This window comes from Gymnoscopelus braueri (assembly GCF_963280865.1).
Source record: "Gymnoscopelus braueri genome assembly, chromosome: 1".
In the NCBI taxonomy this organism is placed as follows: Eukaryota; Metazoa; Chordata; class Actinopteri; order Myctophiformes; family Myctophidae; genus Gymnoscopelus; species Gymnoscopelus braueri.
This window is the reverse complement of record NC_137603.1, coordinates 45,321,334-45,336,960: the sequence shown is the minus strand read 5'-3', so window position 1 is coordinate 45,336,960 and position 15,627 is coordinate 45,321,334. Positions and strand designations below refer to the sequence as shown.

The 15,627-nt window shown below is 42.9% G+C and overlaps 1 protein-coding gene across 1 annotated transcript in view; it reads left to right on the top strand.

The window, feature by feature from the left end:
• kiaa1549lb (KIAA1549-like b) overlaps positions 1–15,627 on the top strand; it is a gene marked incomplete at both ends in the record, with an annotated part of 93,308 nt that overhangs the window by 59,296 nt on the left and 18,385 nt on the right. Inside the window, 7 exons of the mRNA XM_080433359.1 lie at positions 475–643; positions 4,840–4,899; positions 5,943–6,094; positions 7,289–7,460; positions 8,496–8,659; positions 8,916–8,951; positions 12,965–13,155. Of these exons, the coding sequence (XP_080289485.1) occupies positions 475–643; positions 4,840–4,899; positions 5,943–6,094; positions 7,289–7,460; positions 8,496–8,659; positions 8,916–8,951; positions 12,965–13,155 (944 nt within the window). The remainder of the gene's footprint in view (positions 1–474; positions 644–4,839; positions 4,900–5,942; positions 6,095–7,288; positions 7,461–8,495; positions 8,660–8,915; positions 8,952–12,964; positions 13,156–15,627) is intronic.

Sequence of the window (15,627 nt, the reverse complement as noted above, 5' to 3'; positions counted from 1 at the left end):
ATACGGATACAAATATATCTACAGGGTCTAAAGTAATTTGTTTATAACTCAATTTAATTGATATCTCACATACTGTTTTGCATCCTGTCTCAGAAACATTACCAGTAATTTAGGAAGTTTTGCATAAAGTAAAGTAGCAGGAAGCAAGCTGTGTGCAATTTGTGCGTAATTATCATCATCCCTTTGTAGTTACATGTTTGCCTTTTTAAATTAAAGCTGCTTCTCAGATGTGAACTGATAGTAGCTTGGGGAGATCATGTTTGTATTAATGAGCTGCCAGATTAACATGTAGTAGCTTACATTAAACCTACCGTAAATTGCAACTGCTTCTTGGCAGTTTATTTTCTGAACATCCGGGGCCATTTGATTCAATTTGTACACTCTCTTAGTTAAATAGAATTATACAGTATTTAACTCATGATTCTACATCGTACATTCCAAATCTGGGCATGTGTGCTTTGTGTTGCCTCCTAGATGCTGAGTGTCTCCCAGGTGGTGGGCTCTCCTGCTGTGTCCTTAGTGTACACTGTGAGGAATGGGACTGTCTACCTTAATGGTACCACTGCCTCCAACCTGCTGGGTCAGCTGACAGCTGAACTGGTTGGCTACTTCCTCTTCTACCCCCCACTCATCATTGCTGAGCGTAAGTTACTTGTTTCATTGATGACTGACTGATAGTTAGAGTTTGGTTGACTCTGAATTTTTCTGTTTAGTGCAAAGGTTAAAAGGGTAGAAACTCCAGTTTCCTAATTTCAGTCTGTCAAATGGAAAACATTTGACAGACTGAACTCTACATGAAGGGCCACTGACATACTGGAGAAATGAAACCAACAAGAAAACGTAAGCAGTAAGGATGAGTGACGGCTCCCAGCCTTTGAGTAATGACATGTTCATGACTGTCGTTCTGCCTTCAGCACAGCTGTTGTTTTAATGGCGGAGTGACTGGAAAACATTTGATTCAAAGGTATAATAGCTGAGCCCTTGCCTTTCGTCTTACCCTCCTATGAAGGCATATTGTGCTGTACTCAGTTTAACGAGCCGCTTCTTGCAATTCTGCCATACGAATGGAATGACAAATGAGGAGTGACAGGGAATCAGCAGGAATCTAAATGGCACTCCCAGTTGACTCCCAGTTGTATGTTTGCTTGACCAGTATTAAATGAAATACACAATGTGCTGTAGGGGGAGATAAAGCAAGACCCTGAGACAGTGGTTCCTTTCTGAAGTTTACAGTATCGTATAAGACATTTTTACTCCATCGTCTAATTGGCTCTTTTTGGCAAGTGACACTGTTGGAACACTATGGAATATAAATGAGGCTTTAAAGGAAAACATTGCCAATTTTCTGCCCAAATCCCAAATGGGATATTTATTGTTTTGAGGTGAGGAGATCAATAACATAAGTAGCCATGTGGCTCATAGGTAAGTATGTACTGTTTCTGTAGCGTGAGGTGGCTTGATGTACAAGTACATCTCCTGGCCATGATGTGCAACTATACCCCCTGGACATGACACTACTATATAGCGTAGCGCAGGGAATTAGCTCCAATCCAACCCTTGACGCTGTGTGCCAAGCAGGGAGGCTATAGTGTGGCAAAAATTCCCTATGTCTTCTGTTTATTTCTCAGCAAAATGTTGACATCGTAAAACAATGGCGTAGTTTAAATGCGTATAGTTTCACGTCATTGGGCATACATTCCATACACTCTCCACCTCCTGCAGTCATCCTCCCTCCCCCAATGTGGCTCATAGGTCAGCTCTGACCTCCCCAAGGGCAACTAGGATGATGTGTCGTGGAGTTCAGAGCCAACCAAGGTCATGCTCAAACAAGTGCTCTACATTTGTAACATCTCAGCTTCATTACGTACAAGTAAGAGGCAGGCAGATGGCTGATTTTGTTTAATTTACATTGTACAACATTTGTCTCAAGATGAAAAGTATCTCTGGTAATGAGTCTAAAGTTAATGCCCATTTGTACTGTGAATGAAATAAGTTAGGAAGATAAATTACCCATCAGCTGAGGAGAATTCACACAATGGTGCTAAATAGCACTGCAAGTGGTTCTTTGGCTCATAATCACAGGGGAACATCTTTTGGTGCTACAGCATTTAAGAAAGAATTGTAGATGGAAGATGGATAGACAGGGGAGAGGTAGAGACAGAGACACACACAGAGAGAGAGAGAGAGAGAGAGAGAGAGAGAGAGAGAGAGAGAGAGAGAGAGAGAGAGAGAGAGAGAGAGCATGACGTAGTAAAAAGCATAGAGGGGAACAATTGATGTCACCCTGTCCCGATCTTGATATTAACAACCTCACACTTGACTGCTACTGTATACTACTGGATACTTACACACGTCATTGCACTTTATTTATTCTGATATACCACGCACATTGGCATGCATTTCTCCTTCATTTCTCCTTCTTTTTATGTACTTATAATATTGGTAACACAATTTTTATTGTACTTTATAACACTGTTGAATTCGGGCTCCCAATTGGAATGCATTGAAGTTCTCCTTTGTACAATCCTCCTATAATTTGACAAACCTCTGTAACCGTCGTGAGAGCGAAAGTCGTGAGAGCAAAACTGTGTGCCCGGTTCTCCTCACTGGCTGGAGCAATTGATCTGAATTCACGCGACGGAACGTGTGTTTGTGTGTGTGTGTGTGTGTGTGTGTGTGTGTGTGTGTGTGTGTGTGTGTGTGTGTGTGTGTGGGCGGGGGGCGGGGGGGGGGGGGACCGGCCGCGGTGGAGGTGGGGGACGCTTTGCCACCATTACATTACACACAATGTCACACCGTTGACCATGGGGGGGGGGGGGGGTGACCGCGAGGGGGGTGACCGCGAGGGGGGGGGCCGCGCAATAACCCCACGTTTGCAACTACTTTCGCCTGCGCACTTCACCGGGTATGGTCTAGTCATGATAAATCACTGACACTGCTATGCTAGGTTTTGGTTAGCGTCATGTAGATTTTGTTTAACATTGCGGGTGAATGCGTCTTTGCATCATGCCAGCAACATAGCCGTGATATTAGAATAATATACCACAGCCTCTCGTGTATCGTTGTGTGTGTACTGTGTACACTGTACACAGTAAAAATAAAACTTTAACTTCTAATTAAATCAAGTGAGGTCAAGAAAGCAGAAAGAAACTGAAACTGTTAGATTGTTAGTTTGTTTTGTACCCCTGCCATTAGTCATATTACACTATTCATGATAGGTGCGAGAGAGAGCTGGCATATGTTGGCACCGGCTGGCTCTTCACTTCAAAGCCAATTACTGCGGTAAATAATTAACTGTGGGAGGAATTCTCACAACACCTTGGGCCATGATCTGAAAGAAATCTCACACCACTCTGAAGCTGCTGTAGGGGGCGGCCATAGTGAGTAGAGAGGCCGTCTCGTAATCAGAAGGTCACCATTTTGCCTCCCGGCCCGCCCATGTCTACATGTCGAATTGCATCTGAGCAAGTCACTTAACCCCTAACAGCTCCCCCTGAGTGCTCATCATGACCATCTGAGCAGCCATCAGCTGGTTGAAGCTGAAACTGAATACCCACCTCCCCACCTGAGTCCTGACTGCTTTCTTCAGCTCTTAGATCTCCCCTGGTAACTGCTCTTTTGACAAAACAAAAGCTGTTTCTAGAGGGGAATTTGTGTTTGATATTAATACTACAATCCAGTTTTAACTCTGACATAATATATTGAACATTATTATATACATTATAATGAGCTACAGTATGTATGTAGTTTTATAATAGGGGGCTCATGAATTGATAGACATTTCCCTCTCTCTTGCAAACATCTCTTCTGGTTGTTGCAGAATGAGCTGGCTTGTATCCCCTCAAGCTCTCCAGCAGCGCAGTAGGGTTTTATGTGAAACCTCATTGCAGATTAGGATTCTACATGGCTGGAAGTATTGGACAGTGTAAAACTGATTCTGCTGACAGCGCCTGCGGACCTAGCCATTAACAAGCCCTTACTGTTCCTCTTTCCTCCTTGACCAACTTTCCAAATCAAATCTCTCTCTCTCTCTCTCTCTCTCTCTCTCTCTCTCTCTCCCCCTCCCCTCTTCCTCGTCCTGCCAGCGTGTACATTTCAGCAGCGATTATGCTTTCCTGTGATACAACACCCCCTCCCACCTAACACTGCACCAGCACAAAAAGTTAATCAGGCAGGAAATAGACATAAGAGAACTAAAGGACCATAGCGAGACTGAGAGCCTCGGCAGCTGGAAGCTCGACTTGTTGTTTCTGCATCCACCTGAAACACTGTGATAATGAGTATGAAAACAGGTTTTTCAAATAGAAAATGTGTGAAGTTGTAAAAATAGTCCTCTGTACACAAAATGTCATTTTATTGCTCTGGACCAAATTGACAACAACTTTGTCTAGAGTTGACAAAGGGCAAAGATTGAAGGACCATTATATTTTTTATTTAAAATGTGGTGTTTGTGTTAATGGGAGAATCAAATCTAAATTTGTGAATATCAACAACTCTGCTGTAACAAAGTTACAGTAGAAAACAGAAAAGATGCCAGAGGCCAACGGGTGATACCTATTAAGATGTACATTTTATCCTTTGACAATGATGGAAAAGCTCATTGATTGATTCACTCAATTAAGCTTTTGTTTTGTTGCAATATCCCTGCCAGTGGGTTTATTAAGCTAAACATCTTAGATAGAGGGATGTTAGAAAAGAAGACTGAATGTTTATTGATACAATTAGACCTGTCTAAAGGGACAAGTAAATGTTGAAATTGCGTTTCATTCCAATTGAATTGATTGATATTTTTAATTGAGAGGCAGTACGAATAATTGCCACTGTTCTTTTTACATGCAGCACTGGAGTACCACAATCTAAACACCTCGATTGCTACCAGAGACTTCTGGGTTATCACAGGTAGGTAGGAGTGCAATTGTTTCACTTCTTGTTTCTAGTACAGCCTCTTCTGAAGGGAGCAATTTTGTTGCATTTATATGCAAATTTAAAAGCTATTCCTGCGATCTTTGAACGTGAACAATTATTTCCCAAAGTTAGACAACCAAGACTAATCTGTGAGAGACTTTGTGGAATCACTGATACGTTTGCTTTCACAGTACATTCAAATTATTATATAACTATATAACAATATAACTATTGCTACATTACCTGCACGAACTGCCAAGACCTTTTATCTGAGAAAAAGTACCCATAGAAATAGCCACACGGGAATTCCCACAGGTTCATAAAGCCTCCTGTTATTAATGATGTAGCTCCAGAATAAAGGCTTTGCTTTCCTCTAACTAAGGCCCTTTAATTGTAGTGTTTGAGAGGGAGGAGAGGCCTGTCCAGCTCCCCTGACCGTGCATTTTCAGCTTGTTCTCTTGGTGATTTGAACTTCCATCAGACTACCATGACCTCCCTAACCTTTAGACCAGTGGTTCTCAAACATTTTCATGTCATGGATCCCCAAATTGATATGTATCTGTTCACTGACCCCCATTTGAAAATATGTTGTGCCAGGGATCCCATAAGAGAAGATTATTATTATAGAAACTTTTACCATGGCCCCTCTGACCTGTGGGCTACCTTTAACCTGACCTTGTAACCTTTAACCTAAATTCTAACCTTCAGGCAAACTTTAATTTAACTTCTAACTTTCAGGCTGCTTTATTACCCCTGCACATCATCCTAGATAAAATGCACAATGTGACTTTATTCTTTATTTACCAGGTGGGTAGATAAGTCCTTACCCATCTATCACCTCCTCAAACATTTGACCTGCTGACTTTGAGCTTTCATTTCTTAATTCCAACTTTCTTTATTCTCCATCCTCCTCTTTCTTTGAACCCCATCTGTTTCCCCCACACATTCGTCTTACTTACTCTCTCTCTCTCTCTCTCTCTCTGTCCACCCATTTTTACCGTATACCTCTTTTGTCATCTCCCTCCCTTGGTTGGCAGTGATCCAGGATGTGGATAACTCCAGTTTAGAGGGACACTATCAGAGCTTTGCCAGTCTAATGGAGCAGCGGCTGGCAGAGCTGTTCGTGGTGGCAGGCCAACAGGGCACTCGCTTCAGGAGAGCCACTACCGTGGGCAGCTACACCGTCCAGGTGGGGGACTGGATGTGTCCGTGGATGAATGAGCACTCATCCTCCAACATACTATATGGTGCAGGGGTCTTTTTCGGGCCTAGACCCCTTAGCTGAGAGAGAGAGAGATGAAGCAGGGACCCCCACCGCCACATATTGTATCAAATTAAACGTTTTCATTGATTTCATAGATAGCTTCATAGACTTCATAGACTAGATTCATGTTAATGTGTATTTTCGGTTAACCAGTTAAACCCTCAATACTTAGAAAACGTGTACTTGGTATGCTCTTTTTTCCCCACTACACCAAACCTCTTTGCCGAAAATAGCCGATCTACAAGCTCACCTGCGAGGCGTTGTGAGCTTGTAGATCTGCTATTTTCGGCTAATGTTCCCCTCAGAATAGGGATGCTACGGTTGAAGTGGTTAATGTAAAAAACTGTTCCTATCACACAAAGATTTGGAGGACTCCATAGGAGTCCCGGACCCCCTGTTGAAGACCGCTGATATAGTGTATCCCTGTTTACTTTACTTTATTTGTTTATTTAAACGGGACACTTCATATTAATGAACAATACATTTCAATGCAAGGTAAATTGCAAAGATGCTAATTAACACCCCCAAAAATTAAAACAAGCAGATAATAGAGTACGCTACATTACATTACACAGGGAAAACAAAGCATAAATATAAAAACAGAGGTACAAATGGTGCAAAGTATCTATTTAAGGCTAAGACTAAAACTATTTTTTACAGTAGCTACATACAGTAGCTGTGTTTTAAGTTGGCAGAATCATTCGGTGTGAGTTCATTTGTCAGTAGTCCAGACAGATTTCGATCATTTATATAATTTATGTGCATAATAGTTCATGGTCAAAAACGAAGCCAGTAAAGGCACACACTTAGACACAAATTTCTGCATATATGCATGCACATCAGTGCCAATTCCTAAATAATTGGGGAGATTTTCTTTAGCTTATCTGCTAACTGCTCTTCAAAACAAACCAAAGGTTGGATATTCAGCAAATATCTGCAAAGTAGTTTATTCTCTCCACGGTAGTATTTTAAGCATTTTCTTTCAAGTGAAAGTGAAAATAAAGTGGCTATCATCCTGCATTCCCGTTTGACCTTGTTCTTGGCTGAAATTGAATCAGTATAACAATAATTTAAGCCACACTCTGTCAACCATTGGTTAACCTGTTTTGTTCCAATCAGATGGTGAGCATCAGGAGGGTAGCAGGGTTGAAGAACCCAGCAGAGATGACCTACTACGTCCAACAAATTGGTGTTCCGCTGCCAGGCACATCCGCTGCCAAGGTCCTAAACACAGTGGATTCTCAGACCATGGCTCTCACTCTGGGATATTTTGTCCAGCTGCAAGCAGAACGTAAGAATAGCCCACTGCCTTCCATCAGCTGACTAGTAGGCAAGCAGGGAGAAAGACAGACTAGCACACAGACAAGAATAACATGACTGCTGCTGGGCGTAGAAAAAAAGATATAACTAAGATGTAAGTAAGATAATAACTGTTTAAAAAGAATCTCTGAAATGATCCAGGTGGGACATGGTTTATTTGAACTGCAGTGCTGTTCTTTGCTCGGTGCGTGCGTGCGTGCGTGCGTGCTGTGCATGCGTGCTGTGCGTGCGTGCCGTGCGTGCGTGCCGTACGTGCGTGCCGTACGTGCGTGCCGTACGTGCGTGCTGTGCGCGCGTGCGTGCCGTGCCGTGCCATGCGTGTGTGTGTGCGTGTGTGTGTGTGTGCGTGCGTGCTGTGCCGTGCGTGCGTGCATGTGAGAGAGAGAGAAAGAGAGAGAGAGAGAAAGAGTATATAGATGGAGAGATAGTGTATTGCATTCTCTTAGTAGTAGATTGTCACCACAATAGCTTAATCAGTCACATTGTATATCAGGTTGCCTCTTATGCACTGGTAGAGTGGTTGTAACTGATGCATCAGTGTCTTTCAGGATTCACATTGTACTTTCAATGAATCTCTAAATTATGAATGTTAAAATCCTGTTTCCCATGATTGAGCAATCACCATCAGGTGTATTGTTGCGGTTTATATAGCCTAAGCCTAGTACTGCCTGATTTTTTATTCTACTTTCTGATCTTGAAGAAAACCAGATGGCTGAAACCTCATAAAATAAAATAAGAAATGCATACAGTATGGAGTTGGAGTGTGAGACATAAATACACACGCACGCAAGCGCACGCAAGTGCACACACACACACGCACACGTCGCACACGCATACATACTGTACACACACGCACGCACACGCACACGTCGCACACGCACACGCACACGCACACACACACACACACACACACACACACACACACACACACACACACACACACACACACACACACACACACACACACATTGATCTAATGCTTCCTGGGTTGTTTTTCTGCTCTCAGCTGTGGTCAAGAACCCCCCTAACAATCTGTGGATCATTGCTGCGGTGTTGTGCCCCATCGCTGTTGTCACCCTCATCATCATCATCATCACAGCTGTGCTGTGCAGGAAGAATAAGAATGACTTCAAAGCTGATGCCATTGGCAACCTTAATCCTCGTGCCAAGGTACTCACTCACACACGACACGCACACACGACACGCACAAACGCACGCACGCACAGCGGTAAAATTCTCTGTGGTCATTTATCAATTTGTAATTCTGTGAGTGTACAAATATCTTTCATTTGTACACTCTCAGAGTTAAATGAACACTCAGGATTTTACAGTGTAAATACACCTTTTTACAGCAAGGTTGACAGGAGAGAGAAATGGATGATATTATATGACATGCCTCTTTGACACGGTTCCTCTTGTTTTTCAGATGGCGTATCGACGGGACGTGGGATATTACCACCAGGTATCTGATGTTCTTTGTGTCTCCTGTCACTACAAATCCGTCAGTTACGCTTGTGGCCTCATCCAGGGCACCAGCGCTGGGGTTTGACTGGCATGCCGGCCATGATGATGAGTTTATTCTCTATGCCAGTGGTTCTCAAACATTTTCATGTCAAGGACCCCTGGCTGCGGACCCCCATTTGAATATATTTTGTGACAGGGACCCCCATGAGAGAAGAGAACACTTGTAATTTTTTTGAATAGTAGATCTACAAGCTCACAACGCGCCGCAATATGATGCATTGTGAGCCTGTGGATCGGCTGTTTGTGAATAGCGTGAAAACATCATTTTGCTGAGGTCCCCCTGGAACCCCCTCAAGGATCCCTGGGGGGGGGACAAAGTCTTAGTAGACATTAATCGACTATAAGCCCTATACACTCTATACTCTGTAGAGAGCTTCACAGATTTAGCAAAGGTTGCAAAAAAAGAAAAAAGAAATACACAGGGCATTTCATAGAATGCATATCAGGCATTTCAGAACACAGATCAATGAGGCCAATTATTAATTCTCCACCCATATGGGTCGTATGTGAAGCAATGCAGTATACTATAGATTATACTCCACCTACTTTACTTGCTTTGACTACAGTAAATTCCCTCATGTGTGCATGCTGCTATCGTGCAGGTCTATAATCCTCTAGATGTGTATACACTGAGCTCTCTAGGATCAATATGCCTATCTAATCAACTTATTGCAAACCTCCTTTATCTGAAGGTTGTTCTATGGAGACATATTGTACATGCTAATAGGATTGTGTGTTTGAGATGGTTTAATTCAGCGATGACGTGCCCTATTGAACCTGACTGTTCTAGAGTGTGGCTGTGTGCGTGCGTGCGTGCGTGCATGCGTGCGTGTGTGCGTGGGTATTTTTGTTTGTGGGTGGCCGTAGCTAAGTGAGAAGACAGGCCACCTGGGAATCAGAAGGTCGCTCGGTCGCCCACTGGCCCGGTCAGTCCATGTGTCGAACTTGTCCCTGAGCAAAGACACTTTTAACCCCTAACAGCTCCGCTGGTGCTGTGTTAATGGCAGCCACTGCTCCTAATAGTTGGGATAGATTATTGTAGAGGACAAATTCTATGTATGCGCAAATGTAGTGCAGCAACCACAACTAAAGGAGACACACGATTAATGAGTGGTTTTATGTACAGTATATTGTTGTATATGCATATCAGTATAACTGTTATGCATGTATGTGTGTTATCTACTGAAGGAACAAGGTTAGGTGTTAGTCTCATTTAAAATTGGGACAAGCAACGCCAACTGAACTAGATCTAGTGATACCCCATTAATCTTTCCCATGGATATAACTTTAACTACTTAAATCACAGCATCTGAATTCTGGGGAAAACTCTCGCAGAAAATAGATCCTCTGTTTTCAGTGAAGATATTTATTGTAGGGCTAAAACAGAAAATACACTAGTATACAGCCTGAGGGACTCCGGTCAACCAACTTTAATGCTACATTTATGTTCAATTCGATCTCAGGAGTCCTGTGAGAAAGTGACTTTTTTGGGGGCAGGAGAGATATTGTACTTGGAGGTTCAGGCATCTACCAGTCATCTACCAGTGCCATCATGATATTAGGCCTACACTTATGCAAATGTAGCAAGGTCCCAGCACAAAATTGCCTGATTATCAGGGGTGCACATAACTTTTTAGGTCTATTACTCAGAAGAGCACCTGGAGATGTGACTTGGTGCTCACCAAATAAATGTCCCCCCCCCCGCGCCGTTTTGTCAACGGGGGATTCAGCACGGTGCCCCCCGGGACAGTTTTGTCAGTGGGGGGTGCAAGAAAAAAGGACGCTCTGCTTCCAAATTCCGGCGTTTTTCTCCGTTTTTTTTTTTACGCCGGTTGGTGAACCCCCCAAGGTTGGTGCCCTGTGCTGCGCTGCTTTTATCCGCCAGATTGGGACATTCACGGCATATTTTGCACCATCACGGTGCGTTCATCATCGGTGACGAGTGCCTCTAACATAGCCGCTGCTGGCTATGTTAGAGTCGCAGCGTGTCTGTGTGTCAAGATGCGAGGCAACACTCACACAATCACGTGCAGCATGCGTCCCCTCCCCCTGCAACTAATGGCTGTACATGGGGCCGACGCGTGCTTTAGCGTGATTGTGTGAGTGTGGCTTCAGGAAGTAAATTCCTAGCCTCGATCTCCAGGCTTTTATTTTTTTGTTTTGCTAAAAAATAAAAGCTTGGAAATTCCTGTCCCAGCTGTTGGTACGCAAAAGCGCCTCACGTCGTCTGATGTGCCGCGCATTATTTATTTTGGGTGCGCATGCGCACCTGCGCACCAGTTATGTGCGCAGGTTATGTGTCTATTCTACACCAGTTATGTGTCTATTCTAAGTTCAAAATGTCTGTGATGGTGCTTGGATTATTTCCAATACATGATTTCCTAGAACAATTTATCTTTAGATGTAACACTTTTACCATGGAATCACACTCTGTAAATCACCTATGACTTTTAACTGTGAAAATTTCCTCTGTGTGTGCTTGTGTGTGTGTAGGCCTATTATACTGTACGTAGAAAGAGCCAGGGGAATATCATATATTGATTTAGCTGTGGCTTGGATACATTGAGGCAGTGATGTGTGACTGACAATTTATGACACTGTGAAGAGAGCACTGCTGAATCTTTTACGTTAAGTGTGTGTGTGTGTGTGTGTGTGTGTGTGTGTGTGTGTGTGTGTGTGTGTGTGTGTGTGTGTGTGTGTGTGTGTGTGTGTGTGTGTGTGTGTGTGTGTGTGTGTGTGTGTGTGTGTGTGTGTGTGTGTATTAGAACTAGAAATAATATGCATTTGATTCCTTTCTACCTGAATAAGCCTACCCTAAAGCCAGACCCATGAACGATATTTGTGCCAAGTTAGGAAGCAGTTGGACTACCGGTCTGCTGTGGGACGCACGCACGCACGCACGCACGCACGCACGCACGCACGCACGCACGCACGCACGCACGCACGCACGCACGCACGCACGCACGCACGCACGCACGCACGCACGCACGCACGCACACACGCACTCACACACAGGTGGCTATGAATCTCATCTCTCTTCCGCCCACGGTTAGTTATTTATTGAACATGTTGAGTTTGGAAACCAAACCATCTATCTGTTGCGGTCAGATCCATGAACCCAAGCACAAAACACAGAGACACATTAAATATGAACGGGGTTTGAATAAAGCAGAAGGAAGAAGGGGAAATGGCAGAACAGGAGGACAAGCAGGGCAGGCTAGCGGGGCAGGCAGGGTAAATAGGCAAGCCTTTTTTTCTTAAAGATCTTGAAAGTTTGTGCAAATCTTTGAGTATATATTTTTTAAAGCGAACGTTAGTAAACAGGGACCCCCAGAAGCAAAGATTTGAGTTACAAATGTTTTTTAAATATTCAAAGATTTACACACATTTTCGCTATGAGCTTGTATATCTGCTATTTTTGAATAGCCAAAGAAATCTAAAATGACAGAGATGCGTTCCTGGATTGAATGGGTTAAATACTGCATGGTGATGATGAGCTGGTAAACAGCAGGTGTGTAGGCAGAAAAGGATACATGGATGAAGTAACTCCGGGGGGGGAGCCCACACACATACACATAGACATGTCAGGATATACAGACACAGACACAGGCTAGGCGGAAGTGAAGTGCGTAACACTATCAAGACACAGCTTTAGAACATTAATCTCACTCATGTTACCTATTCATTTGGACATCTCATATACGAGCCGCATACGTGAGTTATTTCGAGGTGTCTGTCTAGGTGACAGTATGCTGTATGACAGGCTGTGCTGCCTTTATCTCCGTGTTCCTGCCTGCCTGTCTGCTTCAATTTCCTGTGAGCATGGGAACAAGCAAATTCTCCTGGTCATAATATTCAGATATTTAGTTATTTAGTAGATTTTAAGACTTTTATCTCTTTTTCCTCTCACCCAAAAACCCTATACCACCACCCACCACTTCACTTCCTCAGCCAGTCCAGGGCTTTGACTATGCCAAGCAGCACCTAGGCCGGCAGGGAGGGGATGCGGAGACCCTGCCTGTCACTCAGGATACCCTGGTGCTGCCCCTGCCCATCCGGGATGCATCCCACTCCCTTGAAAAGACCCTGCAAATGGATGGAACTGCCAACAAGAAGAACCTCACCGCTGACTTGCGCAAAAGGTAGCGCAACCTCTATGCACCTAACCTGTGTCCTGCTGTTTTTGGCTGTTTTGGTGCATGCTTCTTTGACCTATCATAGAAGGCAGTGGTTGGTTTCCAAGATCATGATGCATCTTCTAAGAGAAGGACAAACACGTTTGTCCTGATGAAGGTCTAACGACCGAAACGTCGATTAACTAAAGAGATTATTTTTTGCAAGTTCCAGACAGTGTGCGGGACCTCTTTCGTAATGAACAAATATAGAATAGAATCCAGTGGCTTCCACTAAAATCAAACTAACCACGGTATGCTTTTTAAAATGGTTGGCAGTCATGTCAAGTATATTGTGAGTTGTAGTCAGTGGGCTAAATATGCCACAAGGTCCTTTAAATTTCAAGATACAAGTTCTCCATAGGACATGATGGAAGTGATGTGTCACAGTTAGAGTAGAGGTCACCTATTGTCACACGGCTGGCAGTTGTCTGAGTGTCTGTATGAAATGCAGCTCAAACCACGCTGTGCTGAAGTCTTTTGACATCCATTATTTCATTATGTTACACTTATCAATCATCATCTCTTTTGACAACAATGTGTGGTCATTTCCATTAATATTTTAATCTTATCTAAAGTTAAAGGCATTCCTCTGATGTCTGGGTGTGCCAATGGTTAGCATTTGAATCACGTCTTTTTGAAACAGTGAAGAATATTTTAAAGCTGCAATCCTTAACTTTTATGTAACATTCTTAATCCTGGTCTCCCGCATGAGATATCAAATTTCAACCACTCATCCAAGATGCAACCCCTGCTTGGCTGGGGAGATATAGCTCTTATGGGCTTCAGTCAGTAATATTTGCCAACCAGTAGGTATCTACATTTCTCAATGGAAGAATAGGAAGACCACCTCCAGCCACTGTAGATGACATACTAGTTATATTGTATTAATATACTCTAACATACTCTAGTCCACAGATTGTTTGATTAAGTTCCGGATTGCAGCTTTAAATTGTCTCTGTTTCTCATTGCATTTTCACATTCACAAGGCATTTCCTACAGGCTTAATGTATCTTTTTATTAGCGGCATACTTTCTCCCCCCAGAGAGTTTGAAAAGTCCCAGACAAAACGCTGTCTGCATGTTAATATGCATCATACCCAGTTGTCTCTGTCAAAGCTGCTGACAGTTCCAGAGCTCATCGGGTGGACTTTAAGGTCAAGGGAATATAGAAAACACATGATTAGTATTTTCAGTTTTTTTTGTTTGTGTGTTTGTGTGTTTGTGTGTTGTGTGTGTTTGTGTGTTTGTGTGTAGTTGTAAGGTGATTTCCATAGGCTTCTCGGTTTGAAGACCAGTCAGACTGTATGATACTGAATTCCACAGCACTTCTGTAGCTTCAACTCATGTCACCCCCATGCTGAATAATAGGGAGTCATTAAGAGGGTGTCAGTATAGGCAGGTGAAATTGACCATTCACCACATCCGGCAGGCAGTGAAGCCATTTTGGTAATTGATGTCCATTTTAAATCATCTCAAATTGATATCGAGGGGCAAAAAAAGGCTGTAATTTTTACAGAGTAAATGGATGTTTCAGCAGCGGGCAATCCATATACTGCAAAAGCTACCAAAATGATTTTTGAGCTTTTCTGAGACAACAACAGTTTTTCTTGGCCTTAAATCTATGTACTTTCTTGGTAGGCTATTTTGTTATGCAACAATTTCTTTGCCTTAGACCCTATAACCACATCTTAGGTTAACAGAAAGAAAACAAAAAACTATTAAAATGGTAAAATTACTCAGAGACAACTTTCAACTTTTCATAATTGCAAAAAAATAAATTAACTGATTGACATTATTCCTGATAGTCTGAGTAATCATACCAGGAAATGATTTACATGGTCCAGCGAACCAGCGAGTGAAACAGATTGATTCTCAGATAATTGTAAATACTAAGCCCTCAGTGTGCTGTTGCAGAGACAGAGAAAGAGAGGGAACTCTCTTTGTAACTTCCCTTTGAAGTACATGAAAAGAAATAACAGTGAAATAAAAGTCTAGCACTAAAATGCCCAACCACCCCAAAAAAAGTGAAATATGAAAATGTCCTTTACACACTAACTAGGTGCTTGATACACACGGCATGTTTTAATATACAGGCTCTGAGCATGACAAGGAACATTGTAAATCACGCTTCAGTGGGCGACGGAAAGACACAACAAGAGTAGTTACTATTCCGCTGTCTCTCTGTTGTGTTCTCATTATTTGCAGACTGTTAGGGGACAGACAATGCTGCTTTGATGTCAGTGTCAGCCCCTTGGTCCTCTGAGCAGGGGGCTTGATTAACTCCAGTAGAAGCTGTAGAACTGCTTTTGAAGCTGGTCAAACAGTAATTGGCTAAAGTATTATATAAATATATATAAGTAAGTTCAATAAATGGGAAGTCAGTCTTGCTTCAACATGCACATTGTCTTGCACAATGTCTATGAAGCACAGCCATGCTCAT